Raw genomic sequence first — 23,080 nt, 5'->3', positions numbered from 1 at the left:
ACCACTGAGGTCAGGCTAACCGGTTTATAATTCCATTTTTTGCCTTCCTTCCAGATGAGCCCTCTAGTCTGTCCTGCCTGAGCATTACCATGACATTTCCCTGACAAGCAATACCTCCTCCACTATCATGCCTGAAACTTTGAGCTGCAAATCTTACAACTAAGTCTCACTAATGGCTACAATATCATAATTCCACGTGCTGATTCATGCTGTCACCTAAGGTAATGTGCCTTACCTACATTTGCATTAAAATAGACACAATCCAGAACATTAATCCCCAAATGCTCAACTTTTTGGCTCCCATCTTTGCACGTAGACTTAACATCTACTTTCCCCACACCATTCATTAGCTCCTCTGGCTTCCATCCAAAGATAGAATCACTTTTCTTAGCCTGCCACTTAGTGAGAGAGGTGCTGCTAAAGATTATAAAACTAGATAACATGTTTACAGTGAGGGGAGAAATTTAAAGCTGATACAAGAGGCAAGATTTTCACAGTACATGGTAGCTATATGAAACACATTGTTAAAAGGAAATAGAAGCAAATACCTGGAGAGGAAAGTAGTGGAGGGATAGGGGCCAATTGCGAGCACATGGGATTAGTATAGATGAGCATCACACCAAGTTTGGATGAGTGCTGTACATCTCTGTCAAAGGTAATAAAAAATAAATTTTGCAGCTCATAAATCTTGGGCAGGAAGTGATGCAAGGTTGGACTACTAAGTCTAGAGGCCTGTGCAGGGAAGTTATCCCATTGTACTGTATATCCTAAGCGAGGATGCCATGTGATAAGGAGTCAAGAACGTAGCTTGTTCTTTTTCTCATGCAATTGGTGCCCATTTCCACATTTAGAAATTGAGATTAAGAAATACTTTTGCAGCAACTTTGGTAGGTACTTGCAATGCATCTTGTATACAGTACAGCAAACACAATAAACAATAGTAGAGTTAAGGTGATTACTATGTGCATTTTTCACTCCTATATAATGTTCTTTATAGTGAGAAAGATTTAAAGAACAAATAAAAAAAATCAAGATTTACTTGTTTAGCATAAATGCAAAGATCACCATGTACTAATACTGTAATCAGATGACAGAAATGCAAAATTATACTTTAAGGTCAATTAATGACCTGCAATTAATTTGAACAATTTCTACAATTTATAATTATTTGGATTCCTGAAGTAGTTGTGACATTGATCTTGAATGGCACAGGTAAGGATAAAATTTTAAATGCACCTATTTTCTAAGGGGCACACAGCACCTTGTGCATGGGAGGAGGAAGGCTTTGGGGCTCTAACGTTTGCTGTCATTCATTCTTTGGGTTTTCTTCTCTGTTTCATGGTGTCTGCAAAGAGTAAGAATTTCAGGCTGTATACATTCTCTGATATTAAATTGAACCATTAAAAAAACAATTCTGTCTCTGGATGAGAACCAGAGTACCAGCGCAGCTAATGGGAGTGGCGTGGGAGGAGTACATACAAAGACAGGAACCAAAAGGTTGAGTATGGTGAGATTAATGTTCCCCTAGCTGTGTCTACTCTTTACAATGCAAAGAGTAATGTGGAGCATGGATCAACACCTGGAATTATTAAAAGTTCCTATAATAAAGCATTGCTCCCAATTTAAGAGGAAGTTTTAAATGACTACCGTATTTACAGTTTAAAAAATTTAACTAAAACTGATGTAAACATACGAAAGGACAGGTATAATTATTGATTTTTACAATATTAAACAAAATGTATTAAGGTGTGCTACATCCTTTATTAAATGCATAACTGACAAAAGTTTAATTTGTCTATCATATTTAGACACACTGAATGTTCATTTTCTGAATAAAGATTTGCTCAGTCACAATATCACAGTTGAACAGAATGCTAGAGAGGCTCTTAGTAAAGCTGGAGGAAAAATAATTCAAACAAAAACTAAACAATTTTTCACATTTTCAAAAGGATGCTGCAGTCTTTTCAGATAAATCAAATTTTGTATTAAGAGAATTGTGAAATTCACAAAAACAAAGAGCAACTAAATATTTAAATGAAGATCCATACAAGTCTAGCATCTTCTGTAGAAATGAAGATGACAAATTTGTTATGTTACATATTCTATTATGCTTAATATTCTATTTCATTTTCTCCCTATCTTATGGACATCTAATGTTCTGTTCAATCATGTAGCTAATAAGAACAGTTAGTCATTTGCATGTTGATACTGCCATACTTTGTCGCACATTTGGGTATTAATTGCTTAATATTCACTGAAAACTATATTTTATACAGGAATATACAAAAATGTTGGATCTAAACATTTGGCAGGGTTTATTGACCAAGATGCAGTTTTCGCTTTGGATATTTATAATTAACAGAAGAATTTATTTTTCTCTTCCTTGAACTACGATTCTTCAGCAATTTCTTTTTATCTGTCTCTATGGGAGTGACATCTGTTTTTCCAAGGGGAAAAGCCTGTCCTTTCTCATTTTGGAGTTCCATCCCTGTATGGTTTGAGAAGACTGTCTTATTTGTCTGTGAGTGCTTCATGACAGAAACAAGATGTAGAGTTTGCAAAAGTCCTTGTGCTTTTTCCATAAAGGCTGGTAACTCCTAAAGGAAAACAAAAATATGATTAGTGCTAATATACATTTATTTAGTTCAAACCATGGAAAATACACAAAAGCTAAATGATTTTTCACATCTTTTCCCCCCAGGTACTTCCTGCCCAGTTTGTAGTAGTTTTCTTGGGTCTTTTAATATTGCCATCTAGTGGCTAAAATAAAAATAACATATCCTACAGTTCTGATGCAGGGTTAAGACTTAAAATGACATAATTTCTCATCCCCTCCCATCCCTAAACTAATGAAGCTCAAAAGCATGGCATAAGATGTCTGCATGGACATCCTGTAGCAATAGTTTGCTCTTCCAGATTCCAAAAACTGCATGTCTCCTCCAGGCAAATATAACTGCTGGTTAACAATGATGTACATTAAAAGACTGATTCTGAATCACATGAAACTATGGACCCTGATTCAGACAACCAATTAAGTTTTTTTTTGTCTGGTACTTTGTTTTGGATGGACAGATATACAAATCGCCATAATTATCAATAAGTTTTATGTAGGCACTTACTTTAAATAATTATATTATCCATCTTACTTTAGAGAAATTGTCACACTAATTTTTATACTTTATTATTTAGAAGATGGAGCTTGAAAGCCCCTCTAGGAGAACTGAAGGCCTCACAGAACAAACAAGGGTAGGACTGAAAGACCTGAATACTTTCTAAAAACTCTAGTTGAAATGTTTCTGAAATTTGTTAAACTGCTTATCAAGTTTCCTCTAGATAAAACTCAATATGTGGAATTCTTACCTTCATGGCTTCACTCATATCTTGAGAATTTTTTGATGTGCTTTCCATTATTTCTGCTTCCTTGAATACTAAAGAAAAATATACTGATTAAAATTGGCCAATGCACAAATATCAAAAAGTTAGCACCTAGTGGTTGGGCTGTCATGTTGCTGATGGCCTTATAATGAAGAGAGTAGATAAAAGTCTTTTTCCCAGAATAAGGGAGTTCTGAAACTAGATTCCAGACTGTAAATTTAAGGTGAGAGGAGAAAGATTTAATGGGAACTTGAGGGACAACTCCCTTTCCCCCACCCGCACAGAAAGTAGTGAGCATGTGGAATGTGCTGTCGAAGGAAGTAGTAGAGGCAAGTACAATTACAACATTTAAAAGATGTTACCCTTGATGTAAAAGATTATTTGATAACTACCTTCTGTTGTTTTATTGTGTTAATCAACTCAGGTCCATAGCAAAAATTTATGCTAGGTGATTACCTTGTTCTGGATGGATTCCCATTTTCATTTGCAGACCTACCGCTGGCTGATAAAGCTTCTGCAACAATGAAATGCATTAAGTTTACAACAGTAATACGCCAATTATAAACAAAATCAGTTGAAACATTTTACTATTGAAGTAATACTACTTTTGAAGCTTTTACAGACTGAGTAATAGTGGTCTAGCATGCAGACTTAATCATGCATAGTAAAAGGAATCAAGGGGGCAACCAATTTCATCACCCTTTACAGTGAGTACACAGCAGGGAGCAATTTCATAACTTTTGAACATCTCTTAAAACCAGTCTGTACTGCAAAGCATGACTGGACCAGGTGATGGGAAATAGTAAAGAACACCTAAATAAGTGAAAGGTCAGGCATTAAAATTTTCACTGGAAATCTATGAAAAAGGACATGGGATGTGTTGCTGAGCATCAAAAACCCTCAAACCACATGGGCATAAAGGCTGGTTAGCAGAAAATTAGTGAATGCCTCTTTCTGGCTGGCACAACTGGTAGATCTTTTGGTTCTTTCCTGATTTCTGGCACCATGGTGAGCATTCATGTTCTCTTTGTGACTCCATGGGTATCCTCACACATCTCAAAAAGTGAAGGCCATATTAGACTGTAGGTGAGGTGCAAGTTGATAGTTGTGGGTGCCACTGTAGCATAGTGATCAGTGTAATGCTATTACAGGTGGAGCGTCGAAGTTCAATTCCAGTGCTGTCTATAAGAAGTTTGCACGTCCTTCCCATGAGCATGTGGGCTTCCTCTGGAAGCTCCGGTTTCCTCCCACATTCCAAAGACGTACCAGTTAGCAAGTTAATTGGTAAGTTGTCCTGAGATTAAGCTAGGGTTAAATAGGTAGGCTGCTGGGCGGTGTGGCTCAATGGGCTGGAAGGGCCTGTTCTGAGCTGTATCTCTAAAATAATGGGGAGAAATTTAAAAAGGATTACAGTAGGATTAGTATTATTGGGGCTTGAAGATTGGTGTGGGTTTTGTGGGAAATGGTTCAATTCTCAGTTATTAATGCAATATTCTGGACTGATCTCCATGTACAATTACATTAGTTAAGGATGAAATCACAAGAGAATGCAGATGATTTTTCTGATTTACTGACAATGAAATGCTTTCACAATAGTGAGCTCTCACAACAAGAAATTCCTAATGAAAAAGGGTGAAGACAGTTGTTAATGAAATTAAAATTTATTAAGTATTTTCAGGACAATGATATAGAACACAATATTGTGAACTTTGTGCAGAAGCAAGCAGGAGAAAAGTTGGGAGACAAAGAAAGTGAAAAGGTAATTAGATTACTCTTTGAAACTTGGGATTAAAAATGACTAACTATGCATTACAACATTGGTGTCAGCCTTATTTTGTCCAAAATTTGAATAAAACTGATATAAAAAAGTTAAAACTGAGAACAAAACTCCTGAAGCAAGATTTTGTGTTGAGAAAGATAAACACGAAGAATATATACAGTCTGTGACCAATAGGAAATCTTATGACAACTGGAGATTAGGGTCATGTGAAAGTAGGTTGAATTATTTAACAATGAACGTTCAAGTAGTGACAGTATTCCTTTCTTTGAAACCCTGGCTTGAAAAAGAAAGACTATGGTTATTTGCTTCCACTCTGAGCTTAGCTGTTGGCTGTTTTACAGAGTTGAAAGTTGTTTAATCCACAATACACTTGTTTTATTTTGTAAGCATTGAGATCTTTATGGTTATACATGCATTATTCTTGAGATACTGAAGTGCATTTTGCTGTGTACTTTACACACTGATACTGACAGATTCCTGTCCTTGCTCTGCACACATTGATCCTTCTGTGTGTCCCTTCTCCATATCATTTCTTTCTGAACTGAATTTTCATAACAGATAGTCTGGAAAGGGAGGAGCAACAAAGAAATTGACAATGATTACTGCAGCTAAAAACTTAAGTGTGATCCAATATCGTAGAATTGCAAAATAAAAATCAATGAGGTAGGGTGGCTGATGATTTAGTTTAGAATCAAACGGAACATTAACTAATGCACTTTTTGAAAAGAACAGTTGCTGAATGTCTGTGAATTGCTATTTTGAAATACAGTAAATACTCCTAGTACAGAAGGTCCTGCAGTGATGCTGCAGGAAGTACAGATTTCTAAAATCTCCAGTGAGTTAAGGACAGTTGTGATGCAGCACGTGATGACAACAGGGTAATCCCTAGGGGTTCTGCTTTCTTCCCACCCCCTAAAAACATCCTAGTAGTCAGATTCATTGACTACTGTGAATTGTTCCCAGCAGAGGTAGCTCATCAGATGGGTATTACTGAGCACATGAGAAAATAGGTTTAGGGAAATAAATGGTGGATGGAATCTGAGACCTAGCATCAATGAATCAAAAAGCCCCCATTTGAAAAGACACAACATTTCAAATAATGTAAGCTAGATTGCTTTCCCAAAGTCCCAGTTTGCAGGAGGATTTCTTTAATTACTACAGGTGGCCCCGTTTTTCGAACGTTCGCTTTATGATAGCTCGCTGTTACGAAAGACCTACATTAGAACCTGGTTTTGCTAACCAAAGAGGATTTGCTTTTATGAAAAAAGACACCTGCTTTGTACGTGTGTTTACCCTGAGAAAGAGTACCATGACTGTGAAGCCTTGTGCGGGCAGTTGTGTGCACACGTGTGTATGTGCCGATTTTTTTCCCTCCAAATCGATTTTGGCTCGCTGCCCTCCCGATTTTGATAAGTGAAACTACACCGTACATACAATATTTCTACTTTTTATAGGCTGTGTATTTATCATATTCCTGCTTTTACTATGTTTGTGTTATTTTAGGTTTTGTGTTATTTGGTAGGTTATTTTTTTGGCTCTGGGAACACTCAAAAATTTTTCCCATATAAATTAATGGTAATTGCTTCTTTGCTTTATGACATTTCGGCTTACGAACAATTTGATAGGAATGCTCTACTTTCGGATAGCGGGGGAAACCTGTACTCTTTTAAAAAGAATATTTGGATGTTAATGACATGTAACAAGATAAACTGGAGTACACCTGTGACCTTTTACCTCTACCACTTTCCTACACTTAACCCATACTCTGATACCATTAATATCTGAAAACCTATTGTACATATCTCTAACAAGAGAAAATCTACAGATGCTGGAAATCCAAGCAACACACACAAAATGCTGGAGAAACTCAGACCAGGTTGCATCTGTGGAAAAGAGTACAGCTGACTTCATCACTCTGCTTGAATCATCGACTTCTCCCTAGTAATGGCACCTTCACTAACTTTTGCCCAATGACACTTGAACCTCTGGCATACTGACAGTGTCTTCCACAATGAAGACTGATGCAAAATACTTAATCAGTTTGTCTGCCATTTCCTTGTCCCCCATTACTGCTTCCAACAGCAACATTTCCAGTGGTCCAATATCTACTCTTGTCTCTCTTTTACTCTTTATATCTGAAAAAACTTTTGGTATCCTCTTTAATATCATTGGCTAGCTTACGTTCCTATTCCATCTTTTCCCTCAATGACTTTTTCTGTTGCCTTCTGTTGGTTATTAAAAGCTTCCCAATCCTCTAATTTCCTACTATTTGCTCTATGATATGCCCGCACTTTAGTTTTTATTTTGGCTTTCACTTCCCTTGTCAGCCACAGTTGTATCACCTATCTTTAGAATACTGCTTTGGAATGCAATTATCCTGCGCCTTCTGAATTGCTCCCAGAAACTCCAGCCATTGCTGCTCTGCCATCATTCCTGCTATAGTGTCCCCTTCTAATCAACTTCAGCCAGCTCTACTCTCATGTCTCTGTAATTCCCTTCACAGGCTTCTAAAATTTTGAGAATGCAGGCTTAGTCTAAATAATCTCTAATTAAACACAAACCTGCCAAACCAAGAACTAATTCTAATCCCTTTTCATAAATCCTTGAAATCATGAGTAATATAAATCACATGATACATTTATAAGAAAAGACTATGAAATGAATAGACCATTAAACAGTACAGCCCTTAGGTACATGAGTACTGACTATGGTTATTTTAACTAATCTCATATGTCATATATCCTTCCACATATTCTGCCAATCTAGAGGCTCTTTATCGTATCTGTTTCCATCACCTTCGCTGGCAGCACAATCCAGGTACCTACTAGTCTGTTTAAAAAAAAACCCCTCGCTTCATTAAATCTGCTTTAAACTTCCCTCCCCCCCACCTTAAAATCATGCTCTCTTGTATCTGACATTTTCACCCTGAGAAAAAAAAACTCTAGAGCACAAAAGATACAAAATTGAAAACACATACCAACAATTCCCTTTCTGCTTTTATGGTTTTAGCAAGATGTCCAACGACTTTTCTGGGAAACTGTTTACGTTTTGAAGCTGTTTCCTTAATGCATTCATCCAAATCGTCATCCAAATTCTTTATGTCATTCCCTGAAAATTAAATTGTTAAAGCAAGATATTTAGTAAAAATTGGCTTTTTTTTTTGCCAGATATTAACACCACCAATTATTTTAGGAATTAATAGCACAGCCTATTGAACTTACTTTCTTTACAGAAATAAAACAGAAAAAAACATTGAAATCCTGTTGACTACCAGAGCACTTCAACATTTAAATTCAGATTTAAATTACAAAGTAACTTATTGTGCTTACATAACCAGAATTTAATTGAAGTGCAATGCCAGCTGCAAGCATGCAAAAAGAATTAAAGTTATTAGGTTTGATCATAATTCAAAATTTTGATTTGAAAAAATAAAACTATTTAAATAGAATTGAAACAAGGTCAATTGTTAAATGCCCATTGCAATTTGAGATACCTGTACCAAAAAAAGGACAATTGATGGAAATTAATAGTACCCTAATTAAAGTATAGTTTTATTTAATATGCATGCCTAGTCTTAGTTCCCATAGATGAAGGAAATGCAGACTGCAGAGAGCAGGATGACTCTAAGGCTCAAAGTTCTGTAATGAGTAATGGATGGATTCCCAACATTTAAAAACACTGACAGAGGAATCAAGTCAATTCCATTCAATTATAACTTATATCACTGATAGCTAATATTATGTATTTTCTTTCATTTGGTTTTTGCTCTTGCACCAGAGGATGTTGAATAGGTAGTCTAGGTTATTCCATTCCAGTTAGGAAACTCAGAGTTGTATATGGATACATACTTCGATAATAAATGGACCTTTGAACTTTATTGAACAATTCTCAATCTGGACAGTGACAGTGTTCCCCCCAAAAAAAACTTGGTCTAGCTAATACTTAATAAGAACGCGGACACTCAGAAATAGTTTAAAATGGTGACACAACAGTGGGAAACACCCAAAATGCCAGAGCAACTCAGTGTGACAGGCAGCAAATATCGAGTAAAATGGACAGTTAATGTTTCTGGTTGAGATCCTTCTTCAGGACTGGAAGGAAAGACGGAAGATAACGGTATAAAATGATTGGGGGGGGGTAAGAGTATTTGCTGGACAGAGATGAGTGAAAGGTGAGGGGGTAGACAGGCAGATCAGGTGGGGAAAATGGGAATGATGTAAGAACTTGGAAAGTAATAGAAGCGACAAAATGTTTGAAGATGATGAAATCTCATAGCAGTGGACCTTGAGGTGAGAAGGGGAACCAGAGAAGTAGGTGATATGCAGATCAAGAGAACAGGAAAGGGTATTGGGGTGAGTGAGATAAAGAGAAGAAAGTAGTGTCGGAGGTAGTGCATTATTCAAAGTTGGAGAAATTGATGTTCATGCCATCAGGTTGAAGACCACCATGGTGGAATATGAGACATATGTTCATCTAATGCATATCAAGGCCTCAATTTAGCAATAGAGGAGAATGTAGACAGACATGTTGGTATGGGAATGGAAAGTGGAATTAAAATAGCTAGCCAATTAAGCAATTGAGCTGGACAATTGCAATCAGAATTCAAAGGCAAGATTTTTAGTTAAGTTCAACATCTATCTTTTCACCTCTATATCCACCACATTCTCTGATAATGAGCTGGAATTTAGTGCTCCATACCGTATCTCAATTCCTCATCCTCTGAAACTTCTTGCCATAACATTCCATTGACAAGGATGTTCTCCTGAACAGCTGTTTCAAATATCTACAAAAATGAATGCACATATTAAAAAATAGATATACAATTTAACCATAAGATACTGGAGCAGAATTAGGCCATTTGGCTAATTGAGTCTGCTCTGCTATTCAATCATGGCCGATTTTTATCACTCATCCCTGTTCTCCAGCTTTCTCTGTAACCTTTTAACATTCTTACTGATCAGGAACCTATCAATCCCCATGTATGCCCAATGATTTGGCCTCCATTACAGTATGTGCTAATGCATTCCACAGATTCAGCACCATCTGGCCAAAAGAAAACTTCTCATTTCTGTTCGATAGAGATGTCCTATTCTGAGTCTGTGCCCGCTGGTCCTAAGCTCTCCACTTCACACCCACCCTAGGCTTTTCAACATTCTGTAGGTTTCAATGAGCACTCCTCTCATCCTTTGAAACACCAGCGAATACAGGCCTGGAGCCATCATAAACTACTTGCATGTTAACCCTCTCATTCCCGGGACCTTTCTTGTAAATCTCAGGACCCTCCACATCATTTCTTAGAAATGGGGCCTAAAACTACTCATAAAACTCCAAATGTGCTCTGACCAGTACCTTATAAAGCTTCAGCGTTACATTCTTGCCTTTTATATTCTAGTCCTCTGAAAATGATTTTCTCTCTCTCTCTTTCCCTCTCACAATTACTCCTTGCCTGATCTCCATCTTCCACTGGTGCTCCCCTCCCCCTTTCTTTCTTCGTCCTATGATACTCCCCCTTCTGCAGCCTTGTATCCCTTTAGCCAATCAACTTCCCAGCTCTTAGCTTTATCCTTCCCCCTCCTGTCTTCTATCATTTCGGGTCTCCCCCTCCCCTTTCAAATCTCTTACTATCTCTTCTTTCAGTTAGTCCTGACGAAGAAGCTATGTAGCATCAACGTCAACTGTACTTCTTCCTATAGATGCTGCCTGGCCTGCTGTGTTCCACCAACATTTTGTGTGTGTTGCTCGAATTTCCAGCATCTGCAGATTTCCCCATGTTTGCGTTGCTAGATGGCATTTGACTTCTTAGTACTGACTCAACCTGCACTAGGATTCCCAAGTCTGTTTACACCACTGATTTCTGAATTCGATTCCAGCTTAGAAAATAGTCCACGACTTTATTCATTTTACAAAACTACACGGCCATACACGTCCTTACACTTTAACTTAGAAAACCAAACTGCCCTCCCCAGAGCCTCACCCCACCTCCCGACAGTTCTCCACCCTCCCCCGTCTCTCTGATTCCCCCACCCACCCCCACCTCAGGGCCTTCGTTCAGCCCACTCACCCGCCGAGCCTCCAGCTGCCGCTCTCCCTGCAGCCGATCGCACAGAGCCTCCGACAAGCGCTCGAGCGCCGCCGACACCGCCCGCCTGGAGCAGCAGAGCACGCGGCCGGCCGGCAGCGCCATCCATCCGTCGGCCCCGTACTCTCCGGTGCCAGTACACTTTGCCGCCACTTTCCCAAACACACGAACTTCCGCCGAGTGCAACCCCTGACAATTCCGGTGAAAAGCATTAATTCTAATACCGGTTCCGCCACATCGCGGAGGGAATGTGCGTCCCAGTTTAAAAAGCAAATGGTTGAGAGCCCAATCTGGTATTGCTCGTGGATAATATTCTTCCCCCCCCCCCCAGAAAATTCCTAAAATAAGCAAATCCGAAAGTAAAACGCTGCACTTCACTAATGTCAAAGGACGGTGAGGTGCATCCTATGGCGTTCCGGGCAGTATGAGCGGCTTTATCGATTGCCACTGTCACTTAGCGGCGCAGGATTTCTTAACAGTAAGACCTTGGGCTCCAGGCCCTTTCATTTCTACTGCCCGCTTAAAATGTGAATTATTATTGTGTAATATTTCAGGTCTGCTTTCCTGGGTGGAGGATTCATATCTGGCGGCCTTTGCTGCTTCGAGCTTCCAGACGGGAGAAAACGGGGTGATCCTGATGTAGGGTCTCAGCCCGAAACGTCGACTGTTTACTCTTTTCCACAGAAGCTGCCTGACGTGTGTCGTGGTTTTTCGTTTCTCACAAACGACCAGGAGACGCAGAAGATTCTTCAAGAAGTTTTAAGCTTTAATTTGCAAACCAAAGCTGAGACAATCACTGAGCTAGTCACTGATTGCCCGCTGATCATTGTACATAGCATTTTTATAGCAATCTTCTTATCTTAGTTGCATTAACATATCCAATCATTCTATAGCTGCATATCATCTATACATTAACTAATCAATCGCTCTTGACTAGCTCTCGATTCGCCACCATTATTTCTTTCCAGTTCACATCTTGGGCCTCATTCCTGGCCACGGTTGTTTCTCAGTCAGCCTCCCTCAACATTCCATTGGCTGTTCGTATCATCCTGTCTGCCACCATTATCTCTTCATAAGCCATTCTATTGTATAATATATGGAGTACATTTCAGCTAAGCACATTTCTGCGAATGATACACAGGTGTTCTTAAATGCTAAGTGTATTTCTGCTAATAATACACATATATTCTTAAATGCCATAGTATATACCTAAGAATACAATGTATCTAGTAAATGAATAAATGCATACTAAATACTCAGTAGTCGTGGTTATATAGTGAATGCTGCTAATGCATAATATATTTTCCAATACGTGCTGAGTTCCTCCAGTATATTTCAGCATCCCATATTTTCTCTTGTTTGAAACCAGGTGATCCTTGTGGTTTTTTTTCCCGATGAAAATCAAAATAATAACGTTTATATTGCCATTCAGTATTGCAGTATTAAACCTTTTATTAAAACACATTTACGTTCTTCTTAGGAAGACCTTCGGGCTCGAGGGATAATGTTCAGCACGAATATGTCAATATCACTGATGCTAAACGGGCTGTGCTTAACCCCTCCAATAGCAGAGGTCCCTGGACTGGACTGGTTGTAGATAGTTCTTGGCATCAGAAGATTAAAAAGCTTCAGGCAGTCCAGACCTTACAGCAGTAGTCAAAGCTTTTTTTCATAGGTGGCAAAGCAATAGCATATAGAGTTCAGTCTAGCATTATGCAGCTGGTCAGCATGAATCTCGACAAAGACCACTGGATTAATTTCTAGACAGGAATTGTACAGGAAGGTGAATGACCTTCTCAGCATGCAGCGTATTTAGATTCCAGGTATGCATTAGTGGTCTAATAGGAGTTGGCTGTTCTCAAAGTTCATCAAGTGACTTGGTGCTTGTTTGAAATTTCTGTTGATGAGGCACTCTGTCAGACAGAATCTTGTGCATTTTCCTCCAGGATAGCTTTGTGGTGAAAGGTCTAAATAAACTTTACAATGATGGACAGGTAGTATGGCATGGCCCACCTAAATGGAATGTTCCATGGCACTGACCCATTCATCTCCACATTAGGGACAAGTACAACTTTGACATGTAGTGACATCTGATAATTGAATACTGTACCCAGAATTTATACAGTGCTTAGTTCAGCCACAATCAAAGGTAGCTATCAGGTGATTGTTAAGTTACATTCTACCCCACTTTCTCAGGAGAATTATACATCACATTCCTGTGGATATGATCGATTTTGGATTAATAAATTAAGTGGCAGATGAACAGCTACGTTGCTGGAGTGGCGTTTGGGACACACGTAGCAACACCAATAACATTGTGTGTTTGATGAATAGATTCTTTCCTGTCTTTGGGAAAGTGCGACTCCTGCGTTCCCAGCTCTGTTATATCATGGCTTTTCACTACAACCAATTCCTGCTGCATGCCCTGGCTCCTCTGAACCAGATTTTTATAGCACTTTCCCATGCAACTGAAGGAAATGCAATGCCTATGCATTCACCTTTTTCCTTCCCACCAACCATGAATTCAAATAACAGTCCAAGTGAAGCAGTGATTCACTTGTACTGCATTCAGTGCTCATGATGTGGTCTCCTCTACGCTGGAGAAATCGAAGAGTTTGGATCACCTGCAGTGGAGTAGCAGCATTCAATTCACAGGAGTGACCTTGAACTTCTGGTTGCCTGTCATTTTAATTTATTGTCCCTCCATCACACTAAGCCCTGTTTTTGGTCCCCTGCACCGTTACAGTAAGGTCTAATGTAGGCTCTGGGAACAATACTATTTTTGTAATCTGGGCATGTTGCAGCCTGCAGGACTCAGTACTGAGATAACTTGACTCTTCATTTTGTTTGTACCAGGACTGATTATTTGTGCTTGCTACTCTGCTTCCCTTCCCTCTTTTATTTTTCTTGTACAGTATACATCCATGTAAGACAGGCTATAAAATGTCACCCAATTCAAAACTGGTGCCAGATGCTGATCATTCTGTGGACTGATGGTGGGTCTGTGCAGAAGATGGCAGCATTATTCTTGCAATGGAAAACTTTTCGGGTGCCTGTGCAAACTCTATTCACAGGCAGATGCACTCTATCAATTCTATATGCTTCAGAATCAGAATCAGGTTTTTTATCACCAGCATGGACGTGAAATTTGTTAACTTAGCAGCAGCAGTTCAATGCAATACATAATCTAGCAGAAAGAGAAAAAAAAATAATAAATAAAATAAGACATAATATTAAATAAACAGTATATCTATTACATATATTGAATAGATTTTTTTTAAATGTGCAAAAACAAAAATACTGTATATTTTTTAAAAAGTGAGGTAGTGTCCAAAGATTCAATGTTTATTTAGGAATCGGATGGCAGAGGGGAAGAAGCTGTTCCTGAATCACTGAGTGTGTGCCTTCAGGCTTCTGTACCTCCTACCTGATGGTAACTGTGAGAAAAGGGCGTGCCCTGGGTGCTGGAGGTCTTTAGTAATGGACACTGCCTTTCTGAGGCACCGCTCCCTAAAGATGTCCTGGGTACTTTGTAGGCTGGTACCCAAGATGGAGCTGACTAGATTTACAACCTTCTGAGGCTTCTTTCAGTCCTGTGCAGTAGCCCCTCCATCCCAGACAGTGATGCAGCCTGTCAGAATGCTCTCCACGGTACAACTATAGAGGTGTTAGATTGTATTCGTAGACATTCCAAATAGCTTCAAGCTCCTAATAAAGTATAGCTGCTGTCTTGCCTTCTTTATGACTATATCACCGTGTTGGGACTAGGTTAGATCCACAGAGATCTTGACACCCAGGAACTTGAAGCTGCTCACTCTCTCCACTTCTGATCCCTCTATGAGGATTGGTATGTGTTCCTACATCTTACCCTTTCTGAAGTCCACAATCAGTCTTTCACCCATTAAGTCTTCAACAGCCTCCTCCAAAATATGCTACCCCCTAATCTTTCTCTCCACAGTCCCACTCCTTTCCCACTGATTGCATCCTCAGATCAGTCTGCCCTGACACTGTCCCTCCTTGGTACTTGAAATTTTCCAATAAATTCTAAAATATTAACTCACGGGAAAAAAAGTTAAACATTTTTAAAGCCATTGCTGTAACATATCATTTGACCTTTAATAGCTTTGTAGATACATTTATTTATTAAGTTTTACCATTGAGCCTATAGACTTGAAAGACCAAGATTTTGCAGTATTTGTAACAAATCGCCCTTTACACTTAATTGTAAAGCTATAACAAAAAAGTAGCCACTAATGCTAGTTACTGACTACAATCCAGAGGTCTTTGGTGAATCAGGCTTCAGTGTGAATACCTGCATGATAAATAGCACAATATGGCTTAATGCATGCACAATATGAGGAGTGGATGGAGCACAAAGCAAACTGCTGAAAGAACTCAGAAGGTCGAACAACATCTGTGGGGTGTGGGTGATGTGGAAGAAATTGTCAATGTTTTGGATAAAGACCTTGCATTAGGATTGAAATTGACTGATAGGTTGTCATAAGGCAATATAATTTTTTCCCATTTTCAACCTATTTGATTTGAACATAGCAGACACCTGTCATTCTAATGTATATTTTAAAGCAATGATAAATTCCTGCTTTTAAGATGCTGTCATGTGGATGAAGGAGTTGATGAGAGTGGCTGGTTCAGTGTAGTATGTGACCCATAGAAATGAAAGATAAGTGATTGGCCCACTTGGTTGCAGTTCTAGTCTGATGCTGTGCTAAAAATTTAATTTTATCCTTGGAGTTTATGGGACAGCAATTATATTGTCTTGTAAATAACTGATTTTAAAATTGCATCAAAGGCATAAGGGTAACGAGATAAGGGCAATGTCTCATTGACTTTCTACCGTGAAAAAACCTGGAAATGGTCAGCAGGCTTTTCACGCCATTAACCAATGCCAAGGACACTAGAGGGCAGTATTGCCACATATTCCTGCGCAGAATTGTAAGCAAGATTCAGCCAGGGGTCAAGTGCTGGAAGATTGGAGGGTTACAATATGCCTTTTTAAAAAGTGCAGCAAGAATAAACTGGAGAGCCTAACATCATTGGTGGGAAAGTTACTGGTGGGGTTTCTGATTGACAGGACCTGCCAGCATTTTGGCACAAGGGCTGATGACCCCCAGGGGAGCGAGTCTTGGGGTTGGAGGTCCATGCAAGTCTGGAGTTTGAGAGCTGGAGATAAAGTCCATGATCAGTGAGTTCTGGGACCGATAATGAAGGATAACGTCTAAAGGTCGAAGACCAAGGTTGGTTAGTCCAGAAATCAAGGCATGATGGGCAAAGTCTCTAAGTTGGTGTGTCTGAAAATCCAAGGCCAAAGTCTGCAAATCTGCGATCCGGGCCCAGGAAATGTGAGTTGGAGGCCTAGAGGCAGTCTGTCCTGGGGTCAAAGGCTTTTGTTTGTGTGTGAGTGGCTAGGAGGGAGGAAAGGGGCTTGTTTTGTTGCTGTTGTGGTTTGTGTTGTTATACTGAACATTGTGGGCATGCTATGTTGGTGCCGGAATTCGCGGTGTTACTTGTGGGCTGCCATAGGTTGTGTTGGTTGTAACTCAACAAATGACACATTTCACTGTATGTACCAATGTAAATGAATATGAATCTGGAAAGATGAAGAATGATTAGGATAGTCATCTTGGTTTTTTCTTGAAATTCAGGTGAATTGGTTAATTAGATACTAAATTGGCTTAGTGGAGGGAGTCGGGGTGCTACTGGAGCATTGTTTTCCAAATTGGATGATTGAAACCAGTGATGATTTGCTTGGGTAAGTGCTGGGTCCACTGTTAATCTTTTATATTAATGATTCTGATGAGAATGTAGGTGGCATTCTCATCCAGCTTGTTAATATAGATGATGACCTATTCATCTATATTAATGATGCTATAATGGGCAGTGAAGATTACAGTGGGATAGAGATTGACTGGGGAAGTGGGCCATGAAAAGGCAGATGGAATTTAACTTGGATGAGTTCAGGTGTAATACTTTGATAAACAAATCTGGAGCAGGACTTGCACAGTAAATATCAGAACCATGAAGATTATAGTAGAACAGAGAGATCTAGGGATTCAGATACATAGTTCCCAGAAAGTGTCAACACAGGTGAACTATATGGTTTTTAAAAAAGCATTGCTATGTGTGCCTTCTTCAATCAGAACACTGAGGACAGGAGTTGGGACATCATACTGCAGCTGTATCAGACATCGGAGTATCATTTGTAGTTCTAGTTACCCAGCTATAAAAAGGATGTCACTAAATTAGAAAAAAGACTGACGAGGAGGTTACCAGGATTGGAGGGGTTGAATTATAGGGAAAGGCTGGATGGGCTTGGGCTTTTTAACCTTCAGCTTAGAGGCTGATGGGTGACCTGATAGAAGTATATAAAATCATGAAGGCTGTAGGTACAATGGATGTTCACAGTCTTTTTTCCCAAGTTGGGTAATCAAACTAAGGGGCAAAGTTTAAGGTTAGAGGAGAAAGATTTAAAAGAAACCTAAAGGGCAACTTTTTCCACAGAGAATGTGATTGTTATATGGAATGAGTTATCAGAAGAAGCTGTAGAGGCAGGTACAATTAATTTTTAAAAATTAGACAGTTACATGGATAAGAAAATTTTAAGACATATGGGCCAAATGTGGGCAAGTGGGACTGATTGACTGCATTAGCATAGATGAGTTGGACTGAAGGGCCTGTGAAATATGATACTATGAATGATAAAGTTTCATATCATTCATTTCTTTTGCTGATTACAGAACTTAATTGCAAAAGCAAACAGGTTTGATCAGTCACCTGGCAACACATACTCCCGTGTAAGGAAACATTTGTTTGATGTTAACACAGTGAACTTACTGCTGCTCCTTACTTTACAGCCTTGCATACTGAAGGTATTATGTTTGGTTTATTTTATTCATCAGACGTTTTATATCAATCAGGTCATTCCGGTGAGTCGATTTTACTGAAGTATGTATTCTGGATCTTTGCACCGGCAATATATATTAAATAAAGATTTTCTTTGATCTGAATTTTTAGTGTTCAAAACATCAAGGGCATAAAGCTCACATGACCACTCCCAATGTAAACAGCTATTCATCCTTGACTATTGCATTGGCCTCAATATGCATTGACCTTAGTTCTGAAGAAGTTGCTTATCTTCCTGCCATCAATTTGGGATGTTAACTCCTCAAAGGTTTACAAAACTAGACAAGCAAAAATTATTTTCCATTGATAAATAAATATTACAGTAGTACATCTTCTATTTTCAATAATTTGTAAACTATGTTGAATGATTTTATAGTATTTCTTTTCCAAAGCTACAGCCTGAATTTTAGCAATAAAATACAATCATTGTAGTCATTTTGAGTTATTTGCTGGTATGCTCACTTCTGAATCAGGAGGTTAGGAGGCCATCATGATGCAGCTGAGTACGTGATCCAGACTGAGAGTGAGTGCAGTCATTTGTGAGTAGTGTTTTTTTAAGATAGTGCTTTAAGTAGTTTCACAGAGAAGAATAGAAATCTTTTTAGTATCGTAGCATTCTATTTTCAAGATTCAAGATTTTTTATGTCTTTTCTAGTTCACAAGTGTGAGGGGTAACAAAATAATTGTTACTTTGGATCCAATACAGTCAGCGCAAAAAAACACAATAAAATAATATAAATAAATAAGAAAGCTTTCATACATAGATTAATTGTATGTCCATAAAGTGACGCTAGGCACAGAAGTGCCTGTACGTAAGGTGACTAACAGGAAATGATGAAGGAGTGATGGGTGGGGTGGATTAGTAGGTGGAGGTGTTGATCAGCCTTACTGAGGGAAAATAGCTGTTTTTGAGTCATGTTGTCCTGGTGTGGATGCTACATAGCTTCTTTTCAGATGGAAATGCAACAAACAGCCCGTAAGCAAGGCAGGGTGGGATCCTTCATGATGTTACTGGTTCTTTTCTGGAACCTTCTCTTCATATGTTCTTATTGGTGGCAGTGATGCGTTGGGCAATTTTTGACTACCAGTTGTAGAGCCTTCCTATCTACCGCCGTGCACTTTCCGTACCAACCAGTGACGCAGCATGTTAGGATGCCCTCTACTGTGCCTCTGTAGAATGATGTGAGTATAGATGTGCATAGTCCAGCTCTCTTCAGCCTCCTCAGAAAGTAGAGCCATTGGTGAGCTTCCTTGATTGTATAGGATGTGTTCTGGGACCATGAGAGGTTGTGTGAGATGTGCCCTCCCAAGTTTGAAACTGCTCGCAGTTTCCACTGTTGCCCTGCCATACTGAAGAGAGTTAGTGGTGCAAGCTGTTCTGAAGTTGATAACCATTTCCTTTATCTTGTTGACATTGAGGAAGAAGATATTTGCCTTGCACCAGGCCTTGAGTTATATGCATAATTATAAAATCAACGGTGAAGTCAGATACTTTGTGTGCCAGCAGTGTAATGTTGAATTTTTGTTACAAATGTTCTGTATATTTGATGTGCATCTTTATGATCGTTGTTTGACAAACATAGTGGAATCAAATTGTGTAAGACAAAAATAGATTCAGTCTGTTTTGACATTAAAGCTTCAAAGCTCTGCTGCCTGGGAGTTTGATGTGTCTAATGTATCCTCCATTGTTAGAGTGACATGAATATTATTGCTCCTCTCTCCTTCACACCCCTACCCAACTATTACCTATGCTTTCTGAATTGTCATCCAAATACTTGTCCTCCTCAAGTTAAACAACCCTTCCTCTTATGCCCTCTTTCATCTACCTGAACAATTTCTTTCCCATCTTGATATTTGCCAAGTGATCCCTTACAACCAGTTATCTCATTCATCACTCTGAATTTCCATCACCCTGAGCTCCTCTGTAATTTACACCCTTCTCCACCCCCCCATCCCCAGAACACCCACGTCACTCCTCAAAATCATCTTTCTAACATTACCACCACTTTCCTGACTACATCAATCCACTCCCCAAACATTCCAAATAAACCACCACCACAATTGCTTCCCAATACTTACGTCCTTTCTTAACTTCCTCCTTTCAGCTGGTGTTTAAATTTGAGGTACTTTTAGAAGTCAGGAACAAGGCATAAAACTTGTTACTTCACAATTGAACAAAGGGACAGTCCTACTTGGAGAGAGAAACTAAAGTAAGATAGACTGTGGAACAATGCAAATACTTTAATACCATAACCATATAACCATATAACAATCACAGCACAGAAACAGGCAATTCCGGCCCTCCTAGTCCGTGCCGAACTCTTAATCTCACCTAGTCCCACCTACCCGCACTCAGCCCATAACCCTCCACTCCTTTCCTGTCCATATACCTATCCAATTTTACCTTAAATGACACAACTGAACTGGCCTATACTACTTCTACAGGAAGCTCATTCCACACAGCTATCACTCTCTGAGTAAAGAAATACCCCCTCGTGTTTCCCTTAAACTTTTGCCCCCTAACTCTCAAATCATGTCCTCTCGTTTGAATCTCCCTTACTCTCAATGGAAACAGCCTATTCACGTCAACTCTATCTATCCCTCTCAAAATTTTAAATACCTCGATCAAATCCCCCCTCAACCTTCTACGCTCCAATGAATAGAGACCTAACTTGTTCAACCTTTCTCTGTAACTTAAGTGCTGAAACCCAGGTAACATCCTAGTAAATCGTCTCTGCACTCTCTCTAATTTATTGATATCTTTCCTATAATTCGGTGACCAGAACTGTACACAATATTCCAAATTTGGCCTTACCAATGCCTTGTACAATTTTAACATTACATCCCAACTTCTGTACTCAATGCTCTGATTTATAAAGGCCAGCATTCCAAAAGCCTTCTTCACCACCCTATCTACATGAGACTCCACCTTCAGGGAACTATGCACTGTTATTCCTAGATCTCTCTGTTCCACTACATTCCTCAATGCCCTACCATTTACCCTGTATGTTCTATTTGGATTATTCCTGCCAAAATGTAGAACCTCACACTTCTCAGCATTAAACTCCATCTGCCAACGTTCAGCCCATTCTTCTAACCGGCATAAATCTCCCTGCAAGCTTTGAAAACCCACCTCATTATCCACAACACCTCCTACCTTAGTATCATCGGCATACTTACTAATCCAATTTACCACCCCATCATCCAGATCATTTATGTATCTTATAGAGATAAGAAAAATTCCACAGATAAAAATAATCCAGTTAGAGAATATTTATTTAATACTTTATCAGCTAATGATAAAATACTCATTCAGAACAAAGAAGCTAAGCTTCCAGAATTATACTTCGTGTAATACTAAACTTTTATGTATATAAATGATACTTAAAGTACAAGCAGATGATTGATTGTTAAATGACAAAGAAAATGACAATTAAAATTAAACAGTCAGATCTAACGCTTCCATAATTGTATCTCTACCCCTCTATTACAGATCAGACTCAATAAAATTCCTTCATAATCTACATCCTGTGCAAATATAGAACATGGTCGAAATAGCTTTGTGTGTGTTTAATCAGATATAACCAATTATTTTGTGCATATGCCTTGGACTTCTTGCATGATAGAAAGCAGCCTAGGGATCTTGCAGAACTGAGTTTCGTGCTTTACAACTCTAAAGCTTTTGAAACATTAAATGGGAGACTTAAGGCTATATTCAAGAAATGAGTTGTTAATTCTAAAGCAGTGTTAATTTGTCTAGAAAGAAATTTCACATCAATAATAGTATTCAACAGAAATAAAATATATTTGCTAGTTAACAAATGAACACCGCTATCATTAATAATTAAAATTTTATATTTGTGTTGTGGGTGCCATTGTGGAAGTTGCGGTAAGGCAAGGATTAAAGACAACCGTCCATGTAAAAATAGCCTGGGGCAGTAGTAGTTAAGTGGACCTTTGAAGTGCCAGAGTTACCAATGCTTACTACAGATGAGAGAGACTAGGGTGACCGTGGCAGCGTGTACTTAAACCAGACGAGTGAGGCCTCTCGTGAGACTTTTCCAGAACGGCTTTCCTAAAACATAGCATCCCTTTACACAATAGGAGGTGCTAGAGGCAGACAAGATGGAAATAATGGGACAATGTGAAACACACCCAAAAACTAAGGGACAGTTGCTTCACTTAATTTAAAATATCAGCATGAAGTATCAATTGACTTTTGACACCTCTATTGGAGAATAGTGATTGATTTTCCAAATAAGGCACTCAAACAAATTTACCAAATGGTCATTATCTATAACTGATAAGCCAATTCTGTATAAAAATAGCAGTTTTCTGTCCTGGCTTCAGAACAGTGTGGGCCCATGTCGTTCTCCTTGTGCAGAAGTAAAGAAAAAAGAACGTTTGAGTCGTAAAAGTGTGTTTGTTCTGGGCCCAGTTATTTTATTATCAGCAATGACACCATTACTGATATTGTTCCTTTTATTTTAGGATATTGATGCAGTGGTAGAGCAATCTAAAAAGGTAAGTGCTGATGTATTTCAATTGTAATCAATCCTTTGCTTAAATAAAATACAATATAACTCTGCGTGTAAGTGGCAAAGACATCATTTACACTCATGCTTTGAGGAACAAGTAACCCTGAATTGCACTTATCGGAGTTATCTGATACTTGTTGGATTTTTTTTCCACTTTCTGGGATTGTGTTTGGGAAATAAGCATGTAACTTTGAAAATAATCTAGGTTTATGATGGATTAATTGGCTACTCTGAGTTATCCCTGGGGTAAATTAGAGGTTGGGGAATTAGGGGGTGGAAGGAGAGAGAATGGCCTGTAGGGAAATAAATAGACTGAGGAATTGCTCTAGCAGCAGGAATCGTCTTGTGGGTGAAGTAGCCTTGTTCTGTGTTGTGAGAAAATATGAT

The 23,080-nt window shown here is 38.9% G+C and overlaps 2 protein-coding genes across 4 annotated transcripts in view; one reads left to right on the top strand and one right to left on the bottom strand.

The window, feature by feature from the left end:
• Positions 1 to 1,741: 1,741 nt before the first annotated feature.
• nsl1 (NSL1 component of MIS12 kinetochore complex) lies at positions 1,742 to 11,451 on the bottom strand. Its single transcript, XM_073050873.1, has 6 exons — positions 11,217 to 11,451; positions 9,854 to 9,938; positions 8,133 to 8,263; positions 3,832 to 3,889; positions 3,361 to 3,428; positions 1,742 to 2,597 (listed from the first exon to the last, which is right to left on the bottom strand). Exons 1-6 carry the CDS (start codon positions 11,337 to 11,339, stop codon positions 2,316 to 2,318), a joined length of 747 nt encoding a protein of 248 aa, XP_072906974.1. The 5' UTR covers positions 11,340 to 11,451; the 3' UTR covers positions 1,742 to 2,315.
• A 13-nt stretch (positions 11,452 to 11,464) lies between these two features.
• LOC140730452 (putative deoxyribonuclease TATDN3) overlaps positions 11,465 to 23,080 on the top strand; it is an 81,179-nt gene continuing 69,563 nt past the window's right edge. For 2 of the 3 annotated variants that reach the window (XM_073050871.1, XM_073050870.1), the window contains exons 1-2: positions 16,482 to 16,594; positions 22,647 to 22,679. In XM_073050871.1, the coding sequence (XP_072906972.1) occupies positions 16,514 to 16,594; positions 22,647 to 22,679 (114 nt within the window). In that variant the 5' untranslated portion in view covers positions 16,482 to 16,513. Of the gene's footprint in view, positions 11,713 to 16,481; positions 16,595 to 22,646; positions 22,680 to 23,080 lie in introns of those variants that run through there. The other variant, XM_073050872.1, reaches the window with a different exon arrangement.

The sequence above is a fragment of the Hemitrygon akajei genome, chromosome 7, assembly GCF_048418815.1.
Source record: "Hemitrygon akajei chromosome 7, sHemAka1.3, whole genome shotgun sequence".
Taxonomy (NCBI): domain Eukaryota; kingdom Metazoa; phylum Chordata; class Chondrichthyes; order Myliobatiformes; family Dasyatidae; genus Hemitrygon; species Hemitrygon akajei.
The sequence above is the reverse complement of the archived record's forward strand: the minus strand, read 5'-3'. Positions and strand labels throughout refer to the sequence as shown.

What these genes read in the sequence shown, in the direction of transcription:
- nsl1 (XM_073050873.1), bottom strand. Translation starts at nt 11,339, where the DNA reads ATGGCGCTGCCGGCCGGCCGCGTGCTCTGCTGCTCCAGGCGGGCGGTG. An exon ending in GGATGAGGAATTGAGATACG is followed by an intron (nt 8,264 to 9,853) that starts GTATGGAGCACT and finishes TTTAATTTTCAG; the next exon opens with GGAATGACATAAAGAATTTG. An exon ending in ATATGAGTGAAGCCATGAAG is followed by an intron (nt 2,598 to 3,360) that starts GTAAGAATTCCA and finishes GTTTTCCTTTAG; the next exon opens with GAGTTACCAGCCTTTATGGA.